The sequence below is a fragment of the Lampetra fluviatilis genome, chromosome 27 (assembly GCF_964198595.1).
Source record: "Lampetra fluviatilis chromosome 27, kcLamFluv1.1, whole genome shotgun sequence".
NCBI classification, from domain to species: domain Eukaryota; kingdom Metazoa; phylum Chordata; class Hyperoartia; order Petromyzontiformes; family Petromyzontidae; genus Lampetra; species Lampetra fluviatilis.
Genome location: NC_136301.1, coordinates 8,109,560 through 8,133,920, shown reverse-complemented (window position 1 = coordinate 8,133,920; position 24,361 = coordinate 8,109,560). Strand labels below are relative to the sequence as shown.

Below are 24,361 nucleotides of genomic sequence, written 5' to 3'. Positions count from 1 at the left end.
GAGTGTAGTCTCCATATACATGGCTCCCAGAGGCAGACTTTGCAGCGGTGAGCATCGGTGACGTCGTCCGTCTCCGTCTCATCGCTGTCTGTCCCGGCGGTCACGTTTGCTCGAATATATTTTGATGGTGACGTAAGACAAGAGGACCACAATGCAGTTCTTTAGGAACGCTTGATGGTTTTTGCATAATGCACAAAGGCAACCTGTTTTGTACGCGTTGCTGTGTCTGTTTTTGGTGAGGGGGAGGGGGCCGAAAACACATTTAACATTGCCATCCTTTTCTAATTGTGCAATTCGTTCATTAAAATCGCTTCTAAGAGATGCGTTGAATTGTATCAGAATCGATGGAAATGCGATGTTTTGTCCGTTTGCACGTACAGCGCACTTATACGACTCTACAGATTTAAGCGGCTGTAGATTCAGTGAGCCGTGTGGTCTTTCTACTGCCGGATGCAGGCATCCCCAACACAGTCACCACTCACCATCCCTCAGTCCTGATATGCCACAATGCATCGCACTCTCTCCTTCCTGCAGCCAAACCGATTTCATTGCTCCATCTCTGCAGCGGACGTCCTCATTGGCCACCTGTAGCCATGACCGGCTCAAGCCCCCGGACTTTTCTCAGCAACATTTACAGTTTGGATTTACACGGTGGCGTCGACTGGACATCTGTGAAAAATTCGCTTTGTAGCTCATCAGATTCCTCCAGTATAAATCGTCTGAGTCTGGTGTCTAAAATACAACGGAATCTTAGTCCACTGTAGTGGGATTATACTGGTAGGAACCTTCTGGTTACACCAGCCCACAGGGGATTATTGTGTCCGTCCGTCGTGCATCCCAAAATGGGAGGGGTGGGGCTGGGTGGAGAGGGGAGGGTGGGGAGGGGTGGGGAGGGGCTGGTCACCCCGTGGTGCCCTTATAAAACTAAACGTTTAACCTACTCACGCCGGCTTGTGTCCACCCTCACAGTCGGCCATATTTGCGGAATACACCACGCCGCCTTTGACCCTGGCCATTGACCGAGCAACCCAACGTTCCTACCAGCTCCCTCCGCAGCAGGAATGTGTTTTATTCCAGAGGTAGTCATATGTATGTATGAGGTTCTCGCCGTCTCTCTGTGGGTCTGTGTGTGTAAGGGTCGGGTCTCCATGGTGAGTCTATGGAACTACGATTCTTTGGGTCTCTCCGAGTCAATAACAACACGGACGTATAGAGCGGTGTCTAATTGCGACCGCGTCTGGACATCTGTGAAAAAGATCTTCATAGCTCATCAGATTCCTCCAAGATAAATATTCTCATTCTGATCTGAAGATGTCGTACACAAGCAGTGGCCATATTTATGTTGTAGAGAGTGGCCATCAATCGTAGGCAAAGTAGAAGAGGAAAATCTCGAGCAGGGAGTCGTCAGCACGGGTGGCTGGTGGGGGGTGGGGGGGCATTTCCAGACAGTGGGGGCAGCAGAAGAACAGGAGTAACCTCCCACGGAGCGAGGGCGTTCTCATTCTGTCTCTCGTTCCAGGTCTCTCGTATTAAGGCAGAGGAAATCATAGATGCATGACGACAACCACGGACTAAAACACAACGAAATGCACATTAAAGTTTTGAACAAAAAACATTGATTTTTTTACTTTTTTTGGTTTATAAAGTGAAATCATTTCTTGTCGCAACACCAGTGGTTAAGTTAAAGAACCAGGGACGGTGGGGGGGGCTAATCAGGAATGAGGAGGGTGGGGGGGCAATTTCAGAAGCTACCCCACTCCCCCCCACCAATTGAACCCCCCCATCCATGACCCCACACTCCAGTACAATCACAAGTATATAACGCCCGTCTCTAAAATGATCAAGTGAGAAAATACGACCGTTAAGCGAGCGGTTTGCAACACAAAAGATACAGGAGCAAAAAAACAAATCTGCCGCTCTTAAAATGACACAAGTGGCACTTTGCGGTTTCAGATTCGGTTAAAAATTATTTCCTCAAACACGTCGCAGTGGGCAGAAACGGCCGCCCGTCTTTGGTCACTGGAGCGGTGATGTCACCACCACCACCATCATCATCACCACCCCCATCTACTCCACCGTCAAACTCCAATACCCATCAATGTCGACATCACCAGTATCGCAGCCACCACTGCCACCATCACTACCACCTCCCTCTTCCGTAAGCAATTCAATGCAATTCTCATCATTGGACGCATGGGGCCTGCTTAGCGTTTGTGGAAACTGCGTTTTCTTTTGGAGAACATTTGGTTCCAACATAAAGCAGTGGAAGTCAGGGCCCTGCCAACACTTTCACGCGAGCGATGCGCACGTGCAATCGGAAACGTTCGCTCGGGCGGTAAAAACACCGAAACTTTACTTTGTCCGCGGCGCTGTCTTGACCGATTACTCGGAAGCATTTCTGTGAAAGAGCAGCTGCTGCTCGGAGTGCCTCTGGGAGAAATCGCAGATGCCACTCATTGGTAACCGCGACCCGTGTCCTTAGAAAAAAGAAAAACGCGAGAGCTCCGTGAGATAAAAGTGCGGAGTTCAGGCCACCCCCTCTCGAGGAGCAGCGAGTCATCCGTCTGTCCCCAATCAAAACGAGAGGTCAAATCGAGAACTTTTAAAGACACAACAGTGGTTTTTTTTGTTTCCCTCCACCTGCCAGGAAAACCCGAGTCTCAAAGACTCCGGTCATCCTCGGAACAGCGGCGGCTTTTGGCTAAGCATTGAAACAAAACACGGTCACCGCATCGCGCGGCGCTTTCAGATGCGCTTCTGCGGCCGTCTGGAACGCTCTTCCTTCCTATATTAGGGGCCACTGGAGCTGTGCACTTTGAAATCATCATCTAGATTCTAGATTGACACTCATTTCTTTAAAACGGCTTTTTGTGCTTAAGTTTTTTTGTCCTTCCCCCGCACCTACGATTAGCACGGTTGGCTACGTACGGTGCAAAAGAAGTTCAACATACATAGACATAAAAAAAATCAGCACGGTTCTGTAAAGTTTTTGCAAAAAGGGGGACGATGTTGCCTGCCAGTAAATATGCAGGCAATGTTTCAGCACTGGGATGTTTGGCCGATACCAGTTGCATTGTTCATTTTCTTTTTGCGATGGTCGGGGGGAAACCGGAGAACGAGGAGGAAACCCACGCAGAGTAGGGGGGGGGTTAGTGAAGAATGCACAAACCCCACGCGGGAAGGCGCACCGAGACGGGAATCTAACCCAGAGACCCTTGATCGACGCGAGGCACGAGCGTTCACAACGCGCTCACCACCACCACCAGGCTCGAGTCGGCAGCGAGAACGCAGCTCCCCGCACTCGACACGAGCTCACGGGGCCAAACAAGGCATCGTGAGACTCCAAAGTCAAGGGGGCGCTGGGTGTGAACACGTCGGCTGGGAGAGTTCGCGATGCACTGGTGTGGATCAATATATCGATTGTCTTAAGCTCACGGCGTTCGTTTGCCTGCAACGGACGCGTCGACGTTTTGTCGATTCGTCCTACGAAATAGGTCTAACACACGTCACCCCCCGCAGCCACTCGAGACCGCTACATTCACAGCGATGCCGAGAAAAATATGTTGATTCTTGAATTGAATCACCCCCCCCCCATCCCCGCCACCCCCCCAGAGTCGGCAGGTGGACGCCACGTGGACAAGGTGGTAGACAGGCAAAGGCCCATTCTGCCATGCTGATGATCGCTAACAACGGTGAAACGCAAAGGCAGTTCAAGGCGAAGGGCGCGGCTCGACGTCGCGTTTGGCTTTCCCCTTTTGAAGCGTTGCTAGCGGTGAGTTTTTGCGCCGGGGGGGTGGGGTAACCTGCTACGGCCCACGGGCCACGGTTGGGACTCCACGACTTGCGTTGCAAACGGCCCCCCCCTGCAAATGACGACAGCGACGTCACCACCAAGCAGCGTGGGTGCGCCGATCGCGAAGAAGAGGGGAATATTCGACGACCTGGCAGGGTTGCGTTTCGAAATTTCGGCGCGCCTCGGTCACCCGTAAAAGGTGAGAGCGAACCATATTCCGCGTTTGATAACGTCGAGGCGGAAATGTGTGGTAGATCGTGAAAAGGGTTTACGTACTTCAGACCTCAAGAGGTAACTCGTCACGGAGGGCTTTCCTAACCTCCAGGCACTAGCCCCCCCCCCCCCCCCCCAGACTCGTCAGTTTACCAATCATCTGACGCGCACGGCGTGTTCGACAAGTTCAGTTTCGAGTGGTGGGGGCGCGAGGAACGGAGTTTGCAGCAACAACAACAAAAAACAAGTGCCGAGAGGGCGACCCCTTCTCCTGTTTACATCCCTGAGCCAAGAGTGGATATTCCACATTCCTATGGTGGGGGCCAGACTGTGGTACGGGTTTATTGACCCCAAATGGATCGGATCGGTTACAACCACTGGCAACATGGAGTTCGTTTTTGCACTAATTCGACCGTCCGTCGATACCCGAACCTCCACTCGGCGCTAATTTCACCGCCGCGTGAGGCATTCGCGGAATGGCTCCAGCAAGCCATCGCCACGTGCTGTTCGGCACGATGTCCGGCGTTTCGAGCTACGTGCTTGGGAGAGAAAAAAAAACCCGATAAACGCTTATTGTCCCCGCTCCAAATCACGTTGTAGCATGCACTCTCAAATGACGGCAAACACGTGTGCATTTTGGAAACGGGAAAATTCGAATGTAGTTCATAGATCTTGCGATGAAGACTCGCCTGTCCCAGTGCCCCCTTTGTTCCGCAAAGTTCGACGGACAAAACAGCTTCGGATAAAGAGCGACATTGCGTGCTGTGTGCGTGCCGTGTAAAACGGCCGGACGCGCAAATTGCACTTTTGAAATTTTGAGATACAGAGTTTGATTGATTTGATCCTCGTTTGAGGGAGTAAGTCAAGTGGCGGTGCGCGGCATTGCTTTCAGCTGTGAAACTCTGGACCACGTCTTTTTTTGGTGTTTCTTTAAAGTGAAATGTCAAATCTACCCTCCCCTATGTCTATGGGAGCTTTTTTCCAGTATCCAAAATGATGACTTTTTACTGTCTTTTGGCATTCTCTGGTCTAACACTGGTGAGACAAGGCCATAAACAGGGGTGGGGAACCTGTTTCCTGCCAAGGGCCATTTGGATATTTATAACATCATGTTGCTATGAAAAAAGCTCCTAGATTTATTGAATTTCGAGTCATGCGGTTGCCTTGGCAGGGCCAGACCAAATGATTATGCGGGCCTTATATGGCCCGCGGGCCGGACGTTTCCCACCCCTGCCATAAAGAATGCTGCCTCTGGTGTAGACCAATCAGTTTCAGAGACAATTAATATATTACGAGATAATGTTTTGCCACAAGTACGTGTGGTTAATGCAGACCTGATGCCTTGCGAAAGGCACCTATTTGGTGTTTGAACAGCTAAACGCCCGTCTTCTCTCCCCCTGTTTGTGACCCTGAGCCAGCTCTGGAAATTTCCACATTCCCATGGCGGGAGCGAGAGAGACGATATCAAATTCGGCAACAACAACAACAACGGCAGGAATGTTAAACATTTGAAACTTGCGCAACAAAAATCAACGAATCAGACAAGCCACGAGAAATGAACATTTTTGAAATGTGATTTGGGAACGAAGCGGCGTGAAAGAGACCGTGAGAACGAACGCGGCTGGCCGCTAAACGCCCCAGAACATGGGACACAACAACGCAGAGCAGTGCTGGTGGGGGGTGGGGGGGGGGGGGGAGCACAGTGGCCGTCAGCGCTGGGGCAATTGCAGCGTCGCCCCCAAGGGTTTGCCAGAGCAGAGAGCCGAGTTGCCGAGCGTGCAGGGGAAGCGAGCGGCGTGGTGCGGAGGCTGACGGTGCGGTACCACACAGCGGAGCGACGCTTACCGCCTCAGCAATGTCACGCAGTGCCAACGGGGCAATGCCAGGCATTGCTAGGCCATGTAACGCATTGCTAGATAATACCATGCGCTACTTTGCAATACTAGGCATTGTTTGGCATTACTAGGCAATGCCATGCATTTGCTAGGCATTGCTGGGCAATACCAGGTAGTGCGAGGCAGTACTGAGCAATGCCGGGTGGTGTCGTGCCAGGCTGGGTGCCCCTCACAGGAGCCAGGAGAGCGGCACCCAGTTGTGCGTCTCCCCGGCGGTGCGCACGGCGCTGGCGATGAGGGTGGCGCTGTCGTGCGTCACCTCGTTCACCACGACGAGGTCGACGAGGTGCATCACCGAGGCCTGCAGCTCCCGGGACTCCGCCTGCACGCGCGCGTGGCGGGTGGACACCCAGAGTTAATCACCGCGGCAGAGGTCACAATCGGGTACCCGATACCCGTACCCTACCCGATACCCGGCTACCTGTACCCGGCCGGGTACGGGTAGGCCGTGAGTCACTGGTGAGTCACCGTTTGTCACTCATTTCCCAACGTCTTGTCTCTTCTCACAATTCAAGTTCCTAGAATCAACCCACCCGCGCCTGCAACATGGCTTCATCCCAGAGGTCGCAATCGGGTACCCGTACCCGTACCCTACCCGATACCCGGCCGGGTACGGGTACCCGTTTGCGACCCTGGTGCGGCCGGGTACGCGTACGGGTAAGGAATCAAAACCCGTTTGCGACCTCTGCACCACGGCCACCTGTATTTAACCGCCAGAGAACTTGAATCGATCACCGCACGGACCTTAAATTCGCTGATTCTACGGTAAAAACGTTGCACCGTTCCTGCTGTACATCTGTTCTGCCTGGTTTGTGCTGTCCATCCCGTATCGTCCATCTCGCACATTTCCGTTTGTACTGTCCATCTCGCTAGCTCCATTAGCCGATAGGTATCATTTGGCTAGACTCTGAATAATCTATTCTCGCGGACAAGAATCAGTAATGAAATCTGTAAATGACGAGAAAAAGCCATAATCATAATGGAATAGTAGTGCGGGCGTGGTAAATCACGAGTTTCCAACCACGCACAGACATGCGTAACGCACACACGACCTCTGTGCATTATGTAAAAACCATCAGCAGTTCCTGACAAAGTGCACGATGGTCCTCTTGTCTAGCTGTGTCACTGCTGCTGTCGGTCGACGGTGTCGCATTCGTGCAAAAGTATTTTGATGCCACGGTGGCGAGATGCTATCTCCCTCGCCTGGTATGCAGGAGGTCGTGGGTTCGGTTTAAACCCCGACGCCTGCTGTGTATTTGGAGTTTGCATGTTTCTCTCCCCGTGGTGGCGTGGAATTTTCTACGCATCCTCCGGTTTTTCGCTCCACATTTAGAAACATGCCCTTAGAGTATTTGGCTTTTTATAAATTTCCACGTGATAAGCCACTTCGTTGAGCGATCATTTGTCATAGCCAGCTCTTGATTTAAAGCTTTCGTGACTGCAGGGATTCATATTCTTGGTTCTTTCAGTAAAGTCACGTAGAAGGGAAATAATAAGAACCAAGAATATACATAGCGAGGTCGTTTGTGAAATAGACCTATAGAGCTCAGTGGGCCTTACCTGGTAAAATAATACCATACTATGCAGTTCTTGAGTCATTTGAAACACGAGATGCAATGTTCGATATTTACTTAACCCTCGTTCGCCCTGGAGCGACTACAATGTCCCTTTCACTTAACACACACACACACAATGCAAACCTGCAAGAACTCCTCTCTAGCAGCTACGCACCCAGGCTGCAAGTCTCGGCCTCTCCCTATGTCGTGTGATGCCACGTCAACGAACGGCGGCTCACGGGGTGCGATCGTGTGACCCGTTGGGGGACTGGTCACGTGACGCCGGTACCTGGAAGGCCTCGCCGATGCTGGCTGGCGGAGCCACGAACACGACGAAGGGCGCAAAGTCGGGCGAGCGTAGAACCTTCAGGGCCTGGGGGCATGACACGCAACTCCAGGTCAGGGAGCAGGGGGTTGACTGACCCTCACTCGCTCGCTTGCTCACCTCACAAAGTCAAGCACAAACTCTAGAATAAAATTCAATTGAATTTGCGCTTTCTTACAGCGCTAGGCTATCACGAAGGTGCTGTGTTTCACACAAGAGTATTAGTCTGCTGTAGTTTCACAGTAGCGGGGCAATGTTGGTATGGGGCTTTGACCCAATGAGGTAAAATGAGAGTTTTCATGTCTAGACCATGACCCCAGCACACAGTGGCTTCGAGTAACGTCACGGATTCTGAACGTCAACTTTGAAACAGTGGCACTATTAACCAGGGCGGCCGCTGGGTTCGAACCAAGAATCATCTGTATATGAACGGCAAACGCGCGGGGAGTGTACTTTATTTTTTGTGACATAAATGCAATTTTTTTTAATGAGAGACCACCTAGGACAGCACGCAGCATCCAAGGGAACTGGTTCATGGAATTCCATGCAATAAAGATGCACATGGCTTCAGATTGATAGCGCACACAGGCACTCCATCTCCTACATACGCACCTTCCATCTACTGCTCGCAGGAAGTGACATTACATCATCACATACAGGAAGTGATCTCATACTTCAAGGAATCTCACGAAGCACACAGGAAGTGACCTTTCATGCTATGCACAGGAAATGACCTCACACCACGCACATTCACTTCACATGGTCCACAAAGGAAGTGACCTCACACACCGTGCACAGGAAGTGACCTCACACAGCGCAAGCAGGAAATGACCTCACACAGCGCAAGCAGGAAATTACCTCACACAGCGCACGCAGGAAGTGACCTCACTGCGCATGCAGGAAGTGACCTCACACAGCGCACGCAGGAAGTGACCTCACACAGCGCACGCAGGAAGTGACCTCACACTGCGCGCACAGGAAGTGACCTCACACGGCACCCATAGGAAGTGAGCTCACGGCTGGTGCGCAGGGCAGCGCTCACCTGCGGTTGCACATCGAGCACGCACACGGCGTCTCCCTGCATGATGTCACGCACACACTGGAGGCGCAGGCCCAGCATGGCCTCCCCGTGGTTCCCGTACTCCACCATCTCCCCACGCGTCACCCACCCACGCATCTCCACGTCCGACACCAGCTGATACGGGCCAGAATCTTGCGCAGCCCCACCCGCTTTCCCCGGTGCCGCCCCTGCCCCGGAGTTGGGGGCAGCGTCGCCGTTCGGAGAGGTTGGGTGCTCCGTCGTGTCTGAGGGAGTTCGGTGAAAAAAAAAAACTTGACCGATCCCGCTGGCGTCAACGCAGCGAGCCCGTTGGCGGTTCTTTGACAGTTACAGGCTGGTCGCCGATGGGCTCTGCAGCCGAGATAGAGAATGCCGCCTGTCCACTTGCGGAGTGATCTCCCTTCCCCAGATTTATCCCGATTGCGCAATGAGCAGTGCGTCTTCGCGAGCCAACAGATCCATTTAGAACGCTCGCAGAGGGCAGCGCGACCCTTTGCGTTAGTGAATCAGCCCGTGGAAGTGGACGTCGCAGAGCTTCCACCATTATCCTTTCGTCATGTGACCTCCGTTCCACACCCTGTGAGATGCATGTTCAAGTAAAACAATTAATGTGACGGTTCTTTTGTGCAGTCGTAGGCGACCGGTCTGACAACACCTGACTGTCTTAATCAGCTGGGGGCCGATGAGATCGGAATCCAAACTCGGCATCTCAGCAGTGCCGGCTCCACATCTCCTGAGCAACCGGGCCTCACTCGGCGTCGCCCTCAAACCAACCCATAACCTCGCGTTCCCCACCGCCGCGGTGGCGAGATGTTAACTCACCCGCGGCCTGATATGCAGGAAGTCGTGGGATTGATCCCAACTCACGAGGGCCATATATTTGGAGTTTGCATGTTCACTCTCCCCGTGGTCTCGCGGATTTTTCTACGGGCCCTCCGTTTTTTCCCTCCGCATGAAGAATCAACGCGCATTTAGAGTATTTGGCTGCTATAAATGTCCACGTGATAAGCCACTTTGTTAATTTATCATTTGTGGCCAGGTCGCATCTGAAAAAGAGCTACATAGCTCAGTGGGGCCTTACCTGGTAAAATAAAAAAAATATTTAGTTGAGTTTGGTAGAGTAGTCCCTCAGTTAACAGCGATATCGGTTCACAGTTTGTTTCCGCCTCCCATAGAACTCCATGGTTTCGACTAATTTTAACATTTTGATTAACGGCATGTTTACTTTACGATACGCGGGTGCTAATTTCAGCCAATCAGAGCGCTCGTAAGTGGGCTGAGCCATGCCCTCAGCCAATCAGAGACACCCATTTATGAGCTTTAGGCCTCGAGACTGGCTCATATTACCTTTTGTGCGCTGGAAGCAGAAACAGCTCTCTGGCTTTGAATGGATTAATGCTATCAACATCAAATTCCTCTATTCGATTCATAGTAAATTCAGTTAAAAGTAGCTTTCGTGGAACGGATTAAAAACGTTAACCGAGGGACTGCTGTATCTGTATGCAAGGCTCATTACTCACAGAGCACCGGAGTCTTGAACGTGTCAGGGTCGGTGGAGAGCAGTACGGACTTAATATGACTCCTGCCGACACCGGGAGCTCCTGGGGGGAGTGGGGAGGGGGAAAGAGAGAGGGGGGGGGGCAGTCAGGCATAGGCAGAGAGGAACAGAGGAAGGGTTTCTGAGCCGGACGTCGCAGCAAGCGAAATATCCGTGGGCTGCGCTCATCTCACCCAGCAGCACGAGGGTTCTCCGTGGGAACGGAGGAAGCTTGACGACCTCCTCGTACGACAGCGTGTCCAGATCGTCGAACACTGCGCACCGCACCGCACCGCATGGGCAGAAAGCAAATATCGAGTGGGTGAGCGAGGAGACGCGCAGGCGAGACAGTGAGTGAGTAAACGAGCAGGTGAGCGAGCAAACGATGTGTGATGTATGCACAGTACGTCACCAACCGTGCTAATCGGTTGGTTACGTAGAGCGAGGACCAGGTGCGTAAGCAAGTGCGGGAGTAGACTCGCTGGCGAGTGGGTGACTACACGCTGGCGAGTGGGCGAGTCGACTCGCTGGTGAGTGGGTGGGTAGACACGGAGGTGAGTGGGAGGGTAGACACGGAGGTGAGTGGGTGGGTGGACACGGAGGTGAGTGGGTGGGTGGACACGGAGGTGAGTGGGTGGGTAGACATGGAGGTGAGTGGGTGGGTAGACATGGAGGTGAGTGGGTGGGTAGACATGGAGGTGAGTGGGTGGGTAGACACGGAGGTGAGTGGGTGGGTAGACACGGAGGTGAGTGGGTGGGTAGACACGGAGGTGAGTGGGTGGGTAGACACGGAGGTGAGTGGGTGGGTAGACACGGAGGTGAGTGGGTGGGTGGACACGGAGGTGAGTGGGTGGGTAGACACGGAGGTGAGTGGGTGGGTGGACACGGAGGTGAGTGGGTGGGTAGACACGGAGGTGAGTGGGTGGGTAGACACGGAGGTGAGTGGGTGGGTGGACACGGAGGTGAGTGGGTGGGTGGACACGGAGGTGAGTGGGTGGGTGGACACGGAGGTGAGTGGGTGGGTGGACACGGAGGTGAGTGGGTGGGTAGACACGGAGGTGAGTGGGTGGGTGGACACGGAGGTGAGTGGGTGGGTAGACACGGAGGTGAGTGGGTGGGTGGACACGGAGGTGAGTGGGTGGGTGGAAACGCTGGTGAGTGGGTGGGTGGACACGGAGGTGAGTGGGTGGGTGGACACGGAGGTGAGTGGGTGGGTAGACACGGAGGTGAGTGGGTGGGTGGACACGGAGGTGAGTGGGTGGGTAGACACGGAGGTGAGTGGGTGGGTGGACACGGAGGTGAGTGGGTGGGTGGACACGGAGGTGAGTGGGTGGGTAGACACGGAGGTGAGTGGGTGGGTGGACACGGAGGTGAGTGGGTGGGTGGACACGCTGGTGAGTGGGTGGGTAGACACGGAGGTGAGTGGGTGGGTAGACACGGAGGTGAGTGGGTGGGTGGACACGGAGGTGAGTGGGTGGGTAGACACGGAGGTGAGTGGGTGGGTGGACACGGAGGTGAGTGGGTGGGTGGACACGGAGGTGAGTGGGTGGGTGGACACGGAGGTGAGTGGGTGGGTAGACACGGAGGTGAGTGGGTGGGTGGACACGGAGGTGAGTGGGTGGGTAGACACGGAGGTGAGTGGGTGGGTAGACACGCTGGTGAGTGGGTGGGTGGACACGGAGGTGAGTGGGTGGGTGGACACGGAGGTGAGTGGGTGGGTAGACACGGAGGTGAGTGGGTGGGTAGACACGCTGGTGAGTGGGTGGGTGGACACGGAGGTGAGTGGGTGGGTGGACACGGAGGTGAGTGGGTGGGTGGACACGGAGGTGAGTGGGTGGGTAGACACGCTGGTGAGTGGGTGGGTAGACACGGAGGTGAGTGGGTGGGTGGACACGGAGGTGAGTGGGTGGGTAGACACGGAGGTGAGTGGGTGGGTGGACACGGAGGTGAGTGGGTGGGTGGACACGGAGGTGAATGGGTTGGTGGACACGGAGGTGAGTGGGTGGGTGGACACGGAGGTGAGTGGGTGGGTGGACACGGAGGTGAGTGGGTGGGTAGACACGGAGGTGAGTGGGTGGGTGGACACGGAGGTGAGTGGGTGGGTAGACACGGAGGTGAGTGGGTGGGTGGACACGGAGGTGAGTGGGTGGGTGGACACGGAGGTGAGTGGGTGGGTAGACACGGAGGTGAGTGGGTGGGTGGACACGGAGGTGAATGGGTGGGTGGACACGGAGGTGAGTGGGTGGGTGGACACGGAGGTGAGTGGGTGGGTGGACACGGAGGTGAGTGGGTGGGTAGACACGGAGGTGAGTGGGTGGGTGGACACGGAGGTGAGTGGGTGGGTAGACACGGAGGTGAGTGGGTGGGTGGACACGGAGGTGAGTGGGTGGGTGGACACGGAGGTGAGTGGGTGGGTGGACACGGAGGTGAGTGGGTGGGTAGACACGGAGGTGAGTGGGTGGGTGGACACGGAGGTGAGTGGGTGGGTAGACACGGAGGTGAGTGGGTGGGTAGACACGGAGGTGAGTGGGTGGGTAGACACGGAGGTGAGTGGGTGGGTAGACACGGAGGTGAGTGGGTGGGTAGACACGGAGGTGAGTGGGTGGGTAGACACGGAGGTGAGTGGGTGGGTAGACACGCTGGTGAGTGGGTGGGTAGACACGCTGGTGAGTGGGTGGGTAGACACGGAGGTGAGTGGGTGGGTAGACACGGAGGTGAGTGGGTGGGTAGACACGGAGGTGAGTGGGTGGGTAGACACGGAGGTGAGTGGGTGGGTAGACACGGAGGTGAGTGGGTGGGTAGACACGCTGGTGAGTGGGTGGGTAGACACGGAGGTGAGTGGGTGGGTAGACACGGAGGTGAGTGGGTGGGTAGACACGGAGGTGAGTGGGTGGGTAGACACGGAGGTGAGTGGGTGGGTGGACACGGAGGTGAGTGGGTGGGTAGACACGGAGGTGAGTGGGTGGGTAGACACGGAGGTGAGTGGGTGGGTGGACACGGAGGTGAGTGGGTGGGTAGACACGGAGGTGAGTGGGTGGGTGGACACGGAGGTGAGTGGGTGGGTGGACACGCTGGTGAGTGGGTGGGTGGACACGGAGGTGAGTGGGTGGGTAGACACGGAGGTGAGTGGGTGGGTAGACACGGAGGTGAGTGGGTGGGTAGACACGGAGGTGAGTGGGTGGGTGGACACGCTGGTGAGTGGGTGGGTGGACACGGAGGTGAGTGGGTGGGTAGACACGGAGGTGAGTGGGTGGGTAGACACGGAGGTGAGTGGGTGGGTAGACACGGAGGTGAGTGGGTGGGTAGACACGGAGGTGAGTGGGTGGGTAGACACGGAGGTGAGTGGGTGGGTAGACACGGAGGTGAGTGGGTGGGTAGACACGGAGGTGAGTGGGTGGGTGGACACGGAGGTGAGTGGGTGGGTAGACACGGAGGTGAGTGGGTGGGTAGACACGGAGGTGAGTGGGTGGGTAGACACGGAGGTGAGTGGGTGGGTAGACACGGAGGTGAGTGGGTGGGTAGACACGGAGGTGAGTGGGTGGGTAGACACGGAGGTGAGTGGGTGGGTAGACACGGAGGTGAGTGGGTGGGTAGACACGGAGGTGAGTGGGTGGGTAGACACGGAGGTGAGTGGGTGGGTGGACACGCTGGTGAGTGGGTGGGTGGACACGGAGGTGAGTGGGTGGGTAGACACGGAGGTGAGTGGGTGGGTAGACACGGAGGCGAGTGGGTGGGTAGACACGGAGGTGAGTGGGTGGGTAGACACGGAGGTGAGTGGGTGGGTGGACACGCTGGTGAGTGGGTGGGTGGACACGGAGGTGAGTGGGTGGGTAGACACGGAGGTGAGTGGGTGGGTGGACACGGAGGTGAGTGGGTGTGTGGACACGCTGGCGAGTGGGTGAGTCGACTCGCTGGTGAGTGGGTAGACACGGAGGTGAGTGGGTGAGCGAGTGGGTGGGCAAGGGCAGTTGTACCCGAGCAGTGCTGGGCCATGTAGGGTCCGCGCAAGCCTTTGGCCCGGGTCAAACCCAGGAAGCTGGACTTGGGCTGAGGCTCGACAGGTTTGGAGCTCACGCTGTGACTGAGAGAGACAAACAAGACAAAGACCCCCCGTGTAGCCTTTAATGGACCATTGGGGCAAGTGCTGTGAGCGAGCGCCTCGAAAGGCCGGCACGGCCGCCTTCGGGGTCCCGCGGTGGCGAGATGTTAACTCCCTCGCCTGGTACGCAGGAGGTCGTGGGTTTGATCCCCACCCTGACGCCTGCTGCTGTATATTTGGGGTTTGCGTGTCTCTCTCCCCGTGGTTGCATGGATTTTTCTCCGGGTCCTCTGTTTTTTCTCTCCACAGATTATTTGGCTGCTATAAATTGCCACGTGATAAGCCACTTAGTTGGGCTATAATTTGTGGCCAGGTCGCTTATTAAAAAGAGCTGTATAGCTCAGTGGGCCTTACCGGGTAAAATAAATATTTTTTTCGTTTTTTTTTTAATACGGCAGCAGCGAACTTTGCTGGACGTCCTTGTACTGATGAGTCCCAATTATGACAAAGCCACGACAACATAACCACCACACATTCGGTCACCTCTTTTGAGCTGAAGGTCTGATGCTATCATTTGTGATAGAGATATATTGCTCAGTGGGTCTTACCTGGTAAAAATCTCAATAAATGGTTTAGTGTCCCCAATGCTGATGTTTTCACCCCGAGTTGACCTGGATTGTGCCCAGGTCCGGTTCAGATATTTCTCGACACCGATGTTAGCTATGGCCAGGAACCAATCTAAGGCTGCGGGGTTCAGCAGCACAGTGTGCAAACCGTTGCACCACCACTCCCCGCATTCACACACAAACAAACATGCGTACACACGCGTACACAAACACAACAGAAGCCAGTGATATTCCAACCCAGTCCTGGGGCCTTCCCTAGGTCGACGCAGCCTTCAATGAGTATGCGGTGCGATGTGTGTAAACATCAGTACTGGGAAGAGTGTTTCTACCACCCCACTCATAGTCCATGCAGTCTTTATAGGCAAATGTTAACAGCACTTGGCTCAACAGTTTATAGAAGGCAATGGTGGGTGGGTGGGGGGGGGATCTGTCTGTGTGCAAGTCTGAATCTGTTGGACTGTACCATTCCACCAGGTCTCGGGAGGGTATCATCCCGGTCGAACCATCTTCCGTCTCCCCCTCCCACCTGCAAAACAAGTTGATTGAGAACATTCGTTATAAGAGTACTCACGTCTGCGCGTGTGCGTCTGTCCGTTCGTGTACGTGTGTGTGTGTGTGCACGTGATTGTGTGTAACAGAGACGATTATCTGAACCGGTCCTGGGTCTCCCCTAGGTCGACTCAGCCTCAAATGAGTACCATGTGCAGTGTGCAAACATCGCCACCAGGGAGACAAAGGCGGCTGGGCATGGTGCTGGGTATCCACCCCCACGTGTGCCGTGGCAACTCTCATAGGTGCTCGCCAACAGCACCTGCCCCAACGGTCTGACGAGGTTAGCGAGGTATAATATTTATTCATCTTCTTGGTTCTTTCGGTAAAGTCACGTAGAAGGGAAATAATAAAATAATAAAAATAAAACATTATAAAATACAATTCTCACGACGTTTCGGCCACAACGCAAGCAGCTGCCCTCAGGTGAAGAACAGGGCTGTCGGAAAGACAGCGTCCGAAACATGTGACTTTACCAAAATAACGAAGACGATGAATCCCTGCAGTCACGAAAGCTTTAAATCGAAATTTAATATTTATTCAGATGTGTGTCTCTCGTCTCCCGTGCGTGCGTCCAAGTGTCTCTGTATCCCTATCTGCGTGTATATACATGTCAGGTCACGCTCAACGCCCATTGCTGGTATTTTCATATGCCCACGACAAGCGCTGAGGTCCGTACACACACACAATCGCTGTTAGACGATCCACAAAATAGTAACTGCTTTTATCTGCCCCTTGGGGATTACTCTCTGCCAACCTGGAGTAGAGGGACATTTGGGTCGTTTCATGTCAACTCACTCGGGGCCCAAAATCTGACCACCTCCAATGGCCTGTAATGTTGAACTTGAAAAACATATTTTGTTTGCAATGACCCATAACTTGTAAGCCGTTGGACGCAGTGACCCCCCCATTCTGAAGCTGTATCGTGTCTCCCTGTTACCCACAACCATGCCAAATGTGTTCACGATTGGACTTGGTCACATATTTGTTTTCAGTGATCTGATGCGAAAATTACCCAGATTATACAACAACACTCAAAGACATCGTCAACAACATTGCGGCCTTAAATTATACGAATAGGCGATGTTTCAGGCAATGGTCCTTTTTAAATCCTTTATATTAAGTTCACTTGCTTGCTTGCGCGCTTACGACCGTGCAAATCTTTCGGTAGTTTTTTAACCCACTTCCCGTGATCCAATCGAGCTGAAATTTTGCACACAGACTCGTTGTGCGTGACAATTTATTTTCGTGAAAAAATGTTTTCCAAAATTTTCCACTTTTTAGGAAAAAAAAAATTTCATATTTAATTTAAAATACCAATGTGATAAAAGTGAAACTCTTACTCAAGAAAAACAGAAATGAATAATAAAATAAAACCGATGCCACGCATATAAAGGATTTACAGTGAAAAACTTTGTTTTTACGGGTTAATTTTTTCAGAGCTAAAACACAGAGGTGTGGATGACACGAGTTGGAGACTGCACTTGTTAACACCATGGAGCCCTGATGAGAATCACAATTTTAGAAATGTTCCGTGGTGACAAGTTAAAAAAACTTACCACGTGTATAGTTACACCGATCGTAGCCATTAGGCAGCTCTATTACAGCAACACCCAGAGGAACCACCTACCAGGCAGGCCAGCAGAGCCGGTTTAAATCTACATTGCAGGTGACGGGATGTCTCAATTTGGATAGCGAACTCGTTGTACTTGAAATTTGCTCAGATTTATGTCACGCCCTCTTTGTCGAGCTAAACTCTCGTGTGCTGCCGTTCGTCTCCCACGGACGTCGCGATGGCCAGATCTGAAGGAAAACCTGAAGACAGCCAATGTTTTCGCCGCTAAGTTCACGCCTTTGGTTTCTCCAACACAATGTTGGGAGAACATCTTATAGCGTTACCGTGAAAGTGCAGACAAGCAGTGAGGGGGTGAGTCAGGTGAGTGAGTAAACACACAGATAAGGAAGTGGTTGAGCAGGTGAGTAGACATGCAGATTAAGGAACAAGTGAACAGGTGAGCGCGCGGATACGCAGGTGAGCAGGCAAGTGGGTTGACAAGCTATGAAATTTGGATCAAAATTCTGACGGACAGCGACCAAAGAAAACGGAGCGAAAGTGTGAAAGTGCACAAAGGACTATTTTTTTTTTAAACTACTTTTTTTTTAAGCAGGTGAGGCCCACTCAGCTATATAGCTCTTCTTCAAAATTGACCTGGCCATAAATGATAACCCAACGAAGTGGCTTATCATGCGGACATTTATAGCAGCCAAACACTCTAAAGGCATTCATATTCTTAGGTTTTTTCGGTAAAGTCACGTAGGTAAAAAATTTAAATTAATAAAAGTAAAATAAAAAATAAAATAAAAATCACGACGTTTCGGAGGCAACACAAGCTTCCGTCTTCAGGTGGAACCGTCACTTGATACAGCTATCGTGCTGTGACGGTTCCACCTGAAGATGGAGGCTTGTGTTGCCTCCGAAACGTCGTAATTTTTATTTAAATTTTTATTTTACTTTTATTAATTTTAATTTTTTACCTACGTGACTTTACCGAAAAAACCTAAGAATATGAATCCTTGCAGTCACGAAAGCTTCAAATCTTAAACTCTAAAGGCATGTTGATTCTAAATGTGTAGGGACAAACCGGAGGACCTGGAGAAAAATCCACGCGATTACAGAGAGAGAGACACGCAAACTCCCAATATACAGGAGGCGTCAGGGCCGGGATCGAACACACGACCTCCTGTATACCAGGTGAGGTAGTTAACATCTCCAAGCCACCGTGGCCGACGGAAGCCACAGATTCGGTTTGTACGCGCGGGAGCCCGACGGTTGGCGGCGTCGGCAGCGACGACGCGTGGAGACCTTCATCCAGCAGTGGAGACAAGGTCGCAAGGCTCACCAGTCCCACTTGGCGCGCGACTTCACGCGGAGGACGTCGCCACTGCGGAAGGCGAGACCGTCGTGGGGACGGTTCAGGACGCCCTGCGACTTTGGGTCAAAGTTGAACTGGGCACGCACGAACGTCTGGGTGCAAGAAAAGCCGCGGGGGGGCGGCGGGGGGGGTTCATAATGGCCAGGTCAGAGACACTTTAGATTAAACGTTCACGAAGGCCAAGTCACAGTCACCACACCGGCACCAATAGACGTGACGTTAACCATTTGGGAGAAAGCGTGAAGGATAACGTTGACGCAACCGTTGACGCCAAACCCAGACTCATAACCCCGACTATATGGCAGAGGCCCAATCCTAACACTCGAACTCGAGTCTGATCATAACACTTACCCCGAGCCCGAACTCTAGTCCTCGCCACAACCCAAACAATAACGCTAATCTTGTGTTGCGCCCGAAACGTCGTGATTTATTTTATTTTATTTCTACCTACGTGACTTTACCGAAAGAACCAAAGAATATGGATTCCTGCAGTCACGAAAGCTTCAAATCCAGACTTAACCACTAACCCTAGCCTCTACTTAACCCTGACACAAACCCTGACCCGATTCCCTAACCCCAACTCCTACTACCCTCATAACAACCCGAACCAAAGTCCCTAACCCTTACCCAACTCGAATATTATACCTGGCCCCCAACTCAAACCATAACGCCAACTCGGGTTGGCTACGTACGGTGCGAAAGAAATTCAGCACACACACATTCCATACGAAACTCCAACCTTGACCCTAACAATGGCACGAGTTTTAATCTTAAACCCTCCATCCCTAAACCTAACCCCCTAGCACCGACTCCTCCTGAAACCTCTTCTCTGACCTTACCACCAGGGTGACCTTGACCGTGACCCCCCCGTGACCTTGACACCCCCCCCACCCACCCCTCTTACCTTGACAGCACGTGCCCTGCACACCTGCGTCACGTGGTCCAGGTACAGCTCCGACAACTTCGCCGACGTCATCTCTAGTGGGGGAGACACGGGGACAGGGGCAGGCAGACAAGAGGGTCAGAGACGAGCAGACACCGAGATGCAGAGACACGTGGACTGACACGCACACACAGACAGACACGGAGACCAGCGGGCAGACACAGACACGGACACAGGGGCAGAGATAGACGCAGAGACAGGCACAGTGGCAAAGAGACAGGCAGGCAAGGTGACGGGGACACGCGGAGACACACAGAGAGACACAGAGACACGTGGGAGACACGCAGAGACACACACAGAGAGACACACCAAGACACAGAGACACACAGGGACACACACAGGGACACACACAGAGACACACAGGGACACACAGAGACACACCGGGGACACACAGAGACACACACAGACCCACAGAGACACACAGATACCCACAGAGACCCACAGAGACACACACAGACACACACAGAGACACACAGAGAGACACACAGGGACACACAGATACACACAGACCCACTGAGAGACACACAGGGACACACACAGAGACACAGAGACACACAGACCCACTGAGAGACACACAGGGACACACACAGAGACACAGAGAGACACAGGGACACACACAGAGACACACAGACCCACTGAGAGACACACAGGGACACACACAGAGACACAGAGACCCACAAAGACACAGAGACACACAGGGACACACACAGAGACACACACAGAGACACACAGAGACCCACAGAGACACACAGAGACCCACAGAGACACAGACCCACACAGGGACACACAGGGACACACAGGGACCCACAGAGAGACACACAGAGACCCACAGAGACCCACAAAGACACAGAGACACACAGGGACACACACAGAGACACAGAGACCCACAAAGACACAGAGACACACAAAGACACAGGGACACACAGAGAGACACACAGAGAGACGCGTTACCGCTGTGAGCAGGTTCCTTGGGTTTCAACCTCGCCGCCGCGCTCTGCCCCAGTGAACGGGAGTCGAAAGTCCGCGGTCGCGCTGTTAAATAAATAAATAACGAAAACCACCGCGTCTTTAAAATGTTTTTTTTTTAAACCGTTCCTACTTTTCCTTATCGTCGCGGCGGACTTTGTTCCGATATCGCAATAATGCGAAGAATAATAAAATAATAAAGCCTCCCCCACGCCGAATTGGAGGCGAGACGCGGATCACCGACGGAGCGCCGACTCAGCGGAACGGGCGAGACCATCTGGGAACGACGGGTAAGGAGGGGGAGGGGGGTTTAGTAACAACCGCGTAAAAACTCAACTAACTAGGAGGATAACGACAACGTGGATTTATTAAAAGGAGATGAGGTGAAGAGTTGACTGTTTGTTTAAATCTAAAGGAGAGAAATGCGCTTCGGTGGCAATAATTGTCGAGTTTTAGACATTTACACACGAACCCGCGGTGATCGATGGTTCAGTCCGTGGGCGCGTGACTCGCGAGCAGCTGATCGGTCACGTGACGTTGTTTTCGAGCACGCGAGTTGTTGGGTTTCAGCGCTACGTATAATTATTTATTATTAATGTTGTTTCGATCTTATTCTTGGTTATTTCGGTAAGGTCACGTAGAAGGGAAATAGTAAAATAATAAAAACAGTAAAATACACGTATTCTTGGTTCTTTCGGTAAAGTCACGTAGAAGGAAAATAATAAAATAACAAAAATAAAACAAAATACACGTATTCTTGATTCTTTCGGTAAAGTCACATAGAAAGGAAATAATAAAAAAAAACAATCAAATTCTCACGAAAACCACACCTGATAGATGCTAAAATTCTCACGACGTTTCGATTGCAACACAAGCAATCATCATCAGGTGTGGTTTTCGTGAGAATTTTATTGGTTTTTTTATTTCCCTTCTACGTGACTTTACCGAAATAATCAAGACTATGAATCCCTAAAGTCACGAAAGCTTTAAATCGAAAAATTGTACGATCTGATAACGTCTATATTACTTTATTATTGTGCTCGTTAACCCACGAAAGCATCACAGAGCCTCAAGAGTTTTCTCACTCGGAGACTTTTCTGCTGCTGCTATGAGGCCGTCCATAAATGACGTCACGCACCTGGGGGGGGGGGTCAGACATTTGTGACGATGTGTGACGAGGGGGGGGTGTGAGAAATGTGACGTCACATCAAAATGCGCAACTTTAAATAAATATAGTCAACACGTTCTACTTAATTAAATAGACTTTTTAATAAATACTTTCTCCTACAACATCAGAGTGCAGCGCCACATTAAATACGCACTACAATGACAATAGTTTAAAGCGATTTGAACCATGTTTTATTTTTTTGGGGGGGGGCAGAGCTTTGTGACGTCATATTTTTTTGGGGGGGTCAAAAATCGTCCAAAATTGCGTGACGTCATTTATGGACGACCCCTATGTGTGTGTGTGGGCGCCGTGGTGGCGAGCTGTTAACTACCTCGCCTGGTATACAGGAGATCGTGGGTTCGATCCCGACCCTGACGCCTGCTGCTGCTGTGTATTTGTATTTAAAGCTTTCGTGACTGCAGGGATTCATCTTCTTGGTTCTTTCGGTAAAGTCACGTAGAAGGGAAGTAATAAAATAATAAAAATAAATAATAAAAATAAAAACGTTGTGAGAATTGTTTTATTATGTTTTATTTTTATTATTTTATTACTTCCCTTCTACGTGACTTTACCGAAAGAACCAAGAAGATGTGTATTTGTAGTTTGCGTGTCTCTCTCTCTCTCGACCCCTGGTCGCGTGGATTTTTCTCCGGGTTTTCCCTCCACATTTATAAACGTGCGCTTTGAGTATTTGGCTGCTATACATTCCCACGTGATATGCAGAGGTGGGACAAAGTCATTGTTATGCAAGTCCAAGTCGAGTCGCAAGTCATCAAATTCATGACTCGAGTCTGACTCGAGTCCAAGTCACATGACTCGAGTCCACATCTCATAGGTGGGACAAAGTCATTGTTATGCAAGTCCAAGTCGAGTCGCAAGTCATCAAATTCATGACTCGAGTCTGACTCGAGTCCAAGTCACATGACTCGAGTCCACACCTCTGGTGATATGCCACTGCGTTGAGCTATCCCAAACGAGTCATTTGCAGGCGATGTCTCGCGGCATTCCCATGCGATTTGTCCACTTCCTGATCCACTGTGGGTGTAGGTTTAGCTGTGGTTTGACCACTACCAGTTAACACTGTGGGTGTGGGATTCGCTATGGGAGGAGGAAACCAGAGGACCATGCAGAACAGGTGGAGAGAACGCACAGACTCCAGTTCCGATTTAAAGCTTTCGTGACTGCAGGGATTCATCTTCTTGGTTCTTTCGATAAAGTCACGTAGAAGGGAAATAATAAAATAATAAAAATAAAACATTAAATAATTCTCACGACGTTTCGGCCACAACGCAAGCAGCCGTCCTCAGGTGAAGACCAGGTCTGTCGGAAAACAGCGTCTGAATGACGCTGTCTTTCCGAACAGGTCTGTATGAATGACGCTGTCCTTCCTACAGACCTGTTCTTCACCTGAGGACGGCTGCTTGCGTTGTGGCCGAAACGTCGTGAGAATTATTTTATTATGTTTTATTTTTATTATTTCCCTTCTACGTGACTTTACCGAAAGAACCAAGAAGAAGACTCCAGTTCATTTATTGGGTACTAGCTGTACTCCCCATTGGCAATGTTCACACACCACACCAGCTACTCGTTTGAGGCTGAGTCGACCTAGGGGAGGCCCAGGAGCGGTTAAAATAATCGTCACCGGTGGTGGCCGTGAGCGGGATTCGAACTCGGGTCGCCGGGTTCGTAGCGCGGCGCGCTACCCACTACACTACAATGCGCGACGCTTCCACGTGCGCGGGTCACGTGACAGATTTGACGTCACAGCTCACTTGCGTTGCAAAAATGTATGCATTATTGAGCTCCCCCCCCAAAAAAAATCTAAGTGTATTTTTATAATGTTTGCATGGTGTACAGTCTGGAAAGTACCCACATGGCAAATTTCAAGTTTGTTGCATGTCGGGAAGTACGCTAAACATTTTGAACAGACACACATTCACAACTTTGCCTTTTATATTTATGGAGATAGCCCTGTGAGCCATGCGGCTCTTGACTCAGGTGCAGCCGCAACAAACAAAAACATGAACAAACATGAACAAACAACAGACGTGAGAAAATCTTGACTTAAAGCTTTCGTGACTGCAGGAATTCACAGACTCCACACTCGCTTAAAATCAAACTCTCTTGCACACACACACACATGTCTACGGAAGAGGATGAAAGCATACAAACTCCATTCCACACACAATCACGCCCACACACACACAATAATACACAATCATTCCACACACAATAATACACAATCGTTCACACACATAATCACGCCCACACACAATCACACACAAGCACTCACAATCACACGCAAAATCACACTCATACACACAATCACGTTCAACAACAACAACAACAACCGCCATTCGCCACTAAGTGGCGGTGACGTCACCACGACGCTTGTGCCAGGCTATGTGCACCTTGAGGCCACGTGAAGTGTCGAACGCCCGCTGGCAGGAGGTCACGGGGCAGACCCAGGTGCCACGGGTCGACTGACTGAGACGACCGACATAATCACACACAATCACACATATAATTAATCACGCACACACAATCACACAATCATTCTCACACAATCATTCTCACACAATCACAAACAAAGACAACGATCCCCCGCATAGCCTTAGGCTGTTGGGGCAAATGTTCGCGAGCACCTATGTCGACCTTCATAGGTGCTCGCTAACAGCCCTTGCCCCAACGGTCTGTTAAGGCTATTAAGAGGGTGGGGGTGGGGAGGGGCTGGTCACCCCGTGGTGCCCTTATAAAA

At 51.9% G+C, this 24,361-nt stretch overlaps 1 protein-coding gene across 1 annotated transcript; it reads right to left on the bottom strand.

Annotated features, from left to right (window-relative positions):
• Window positions 1-1,599: 1,599 nt before the first annotated feature.
• LOC144942364 (55 kDa erythrocyte membrane protein-like) lies at window positions 1,600-20,723 on the bottom strand. Its single transcript, XM_078869188.1, has 10 exons — window positions 20,421-20,723; window positions 19,431-19,504; window positions 18,494-18,618; window positions 15,508-15,570; window positions 14,354-14,460; window positions 10,574-10,654; window positions 10,363-10,443; window positions 8,825-9,087; window positions 7,747-7,830; window positions 1,600-6,223 (listed from the first exon to the last, which is right to left on the bottom strand). The coding sequence occupies exons 2-10, from the start codon at window positions 19,500-19,502 to the stop codon at window positions 6,071-6,073; spliced, it is 1,029 nt and encodes a 342-aa protein (XP_078725314.1). The 5' UTR covers window positions 19,503-19,504; window positions 20,421-20,723; the 3' UTR covers window positions 1,600-6,070.
• Window positions 20,724-24,361: the final 3,638 nt, after the last annotated feature.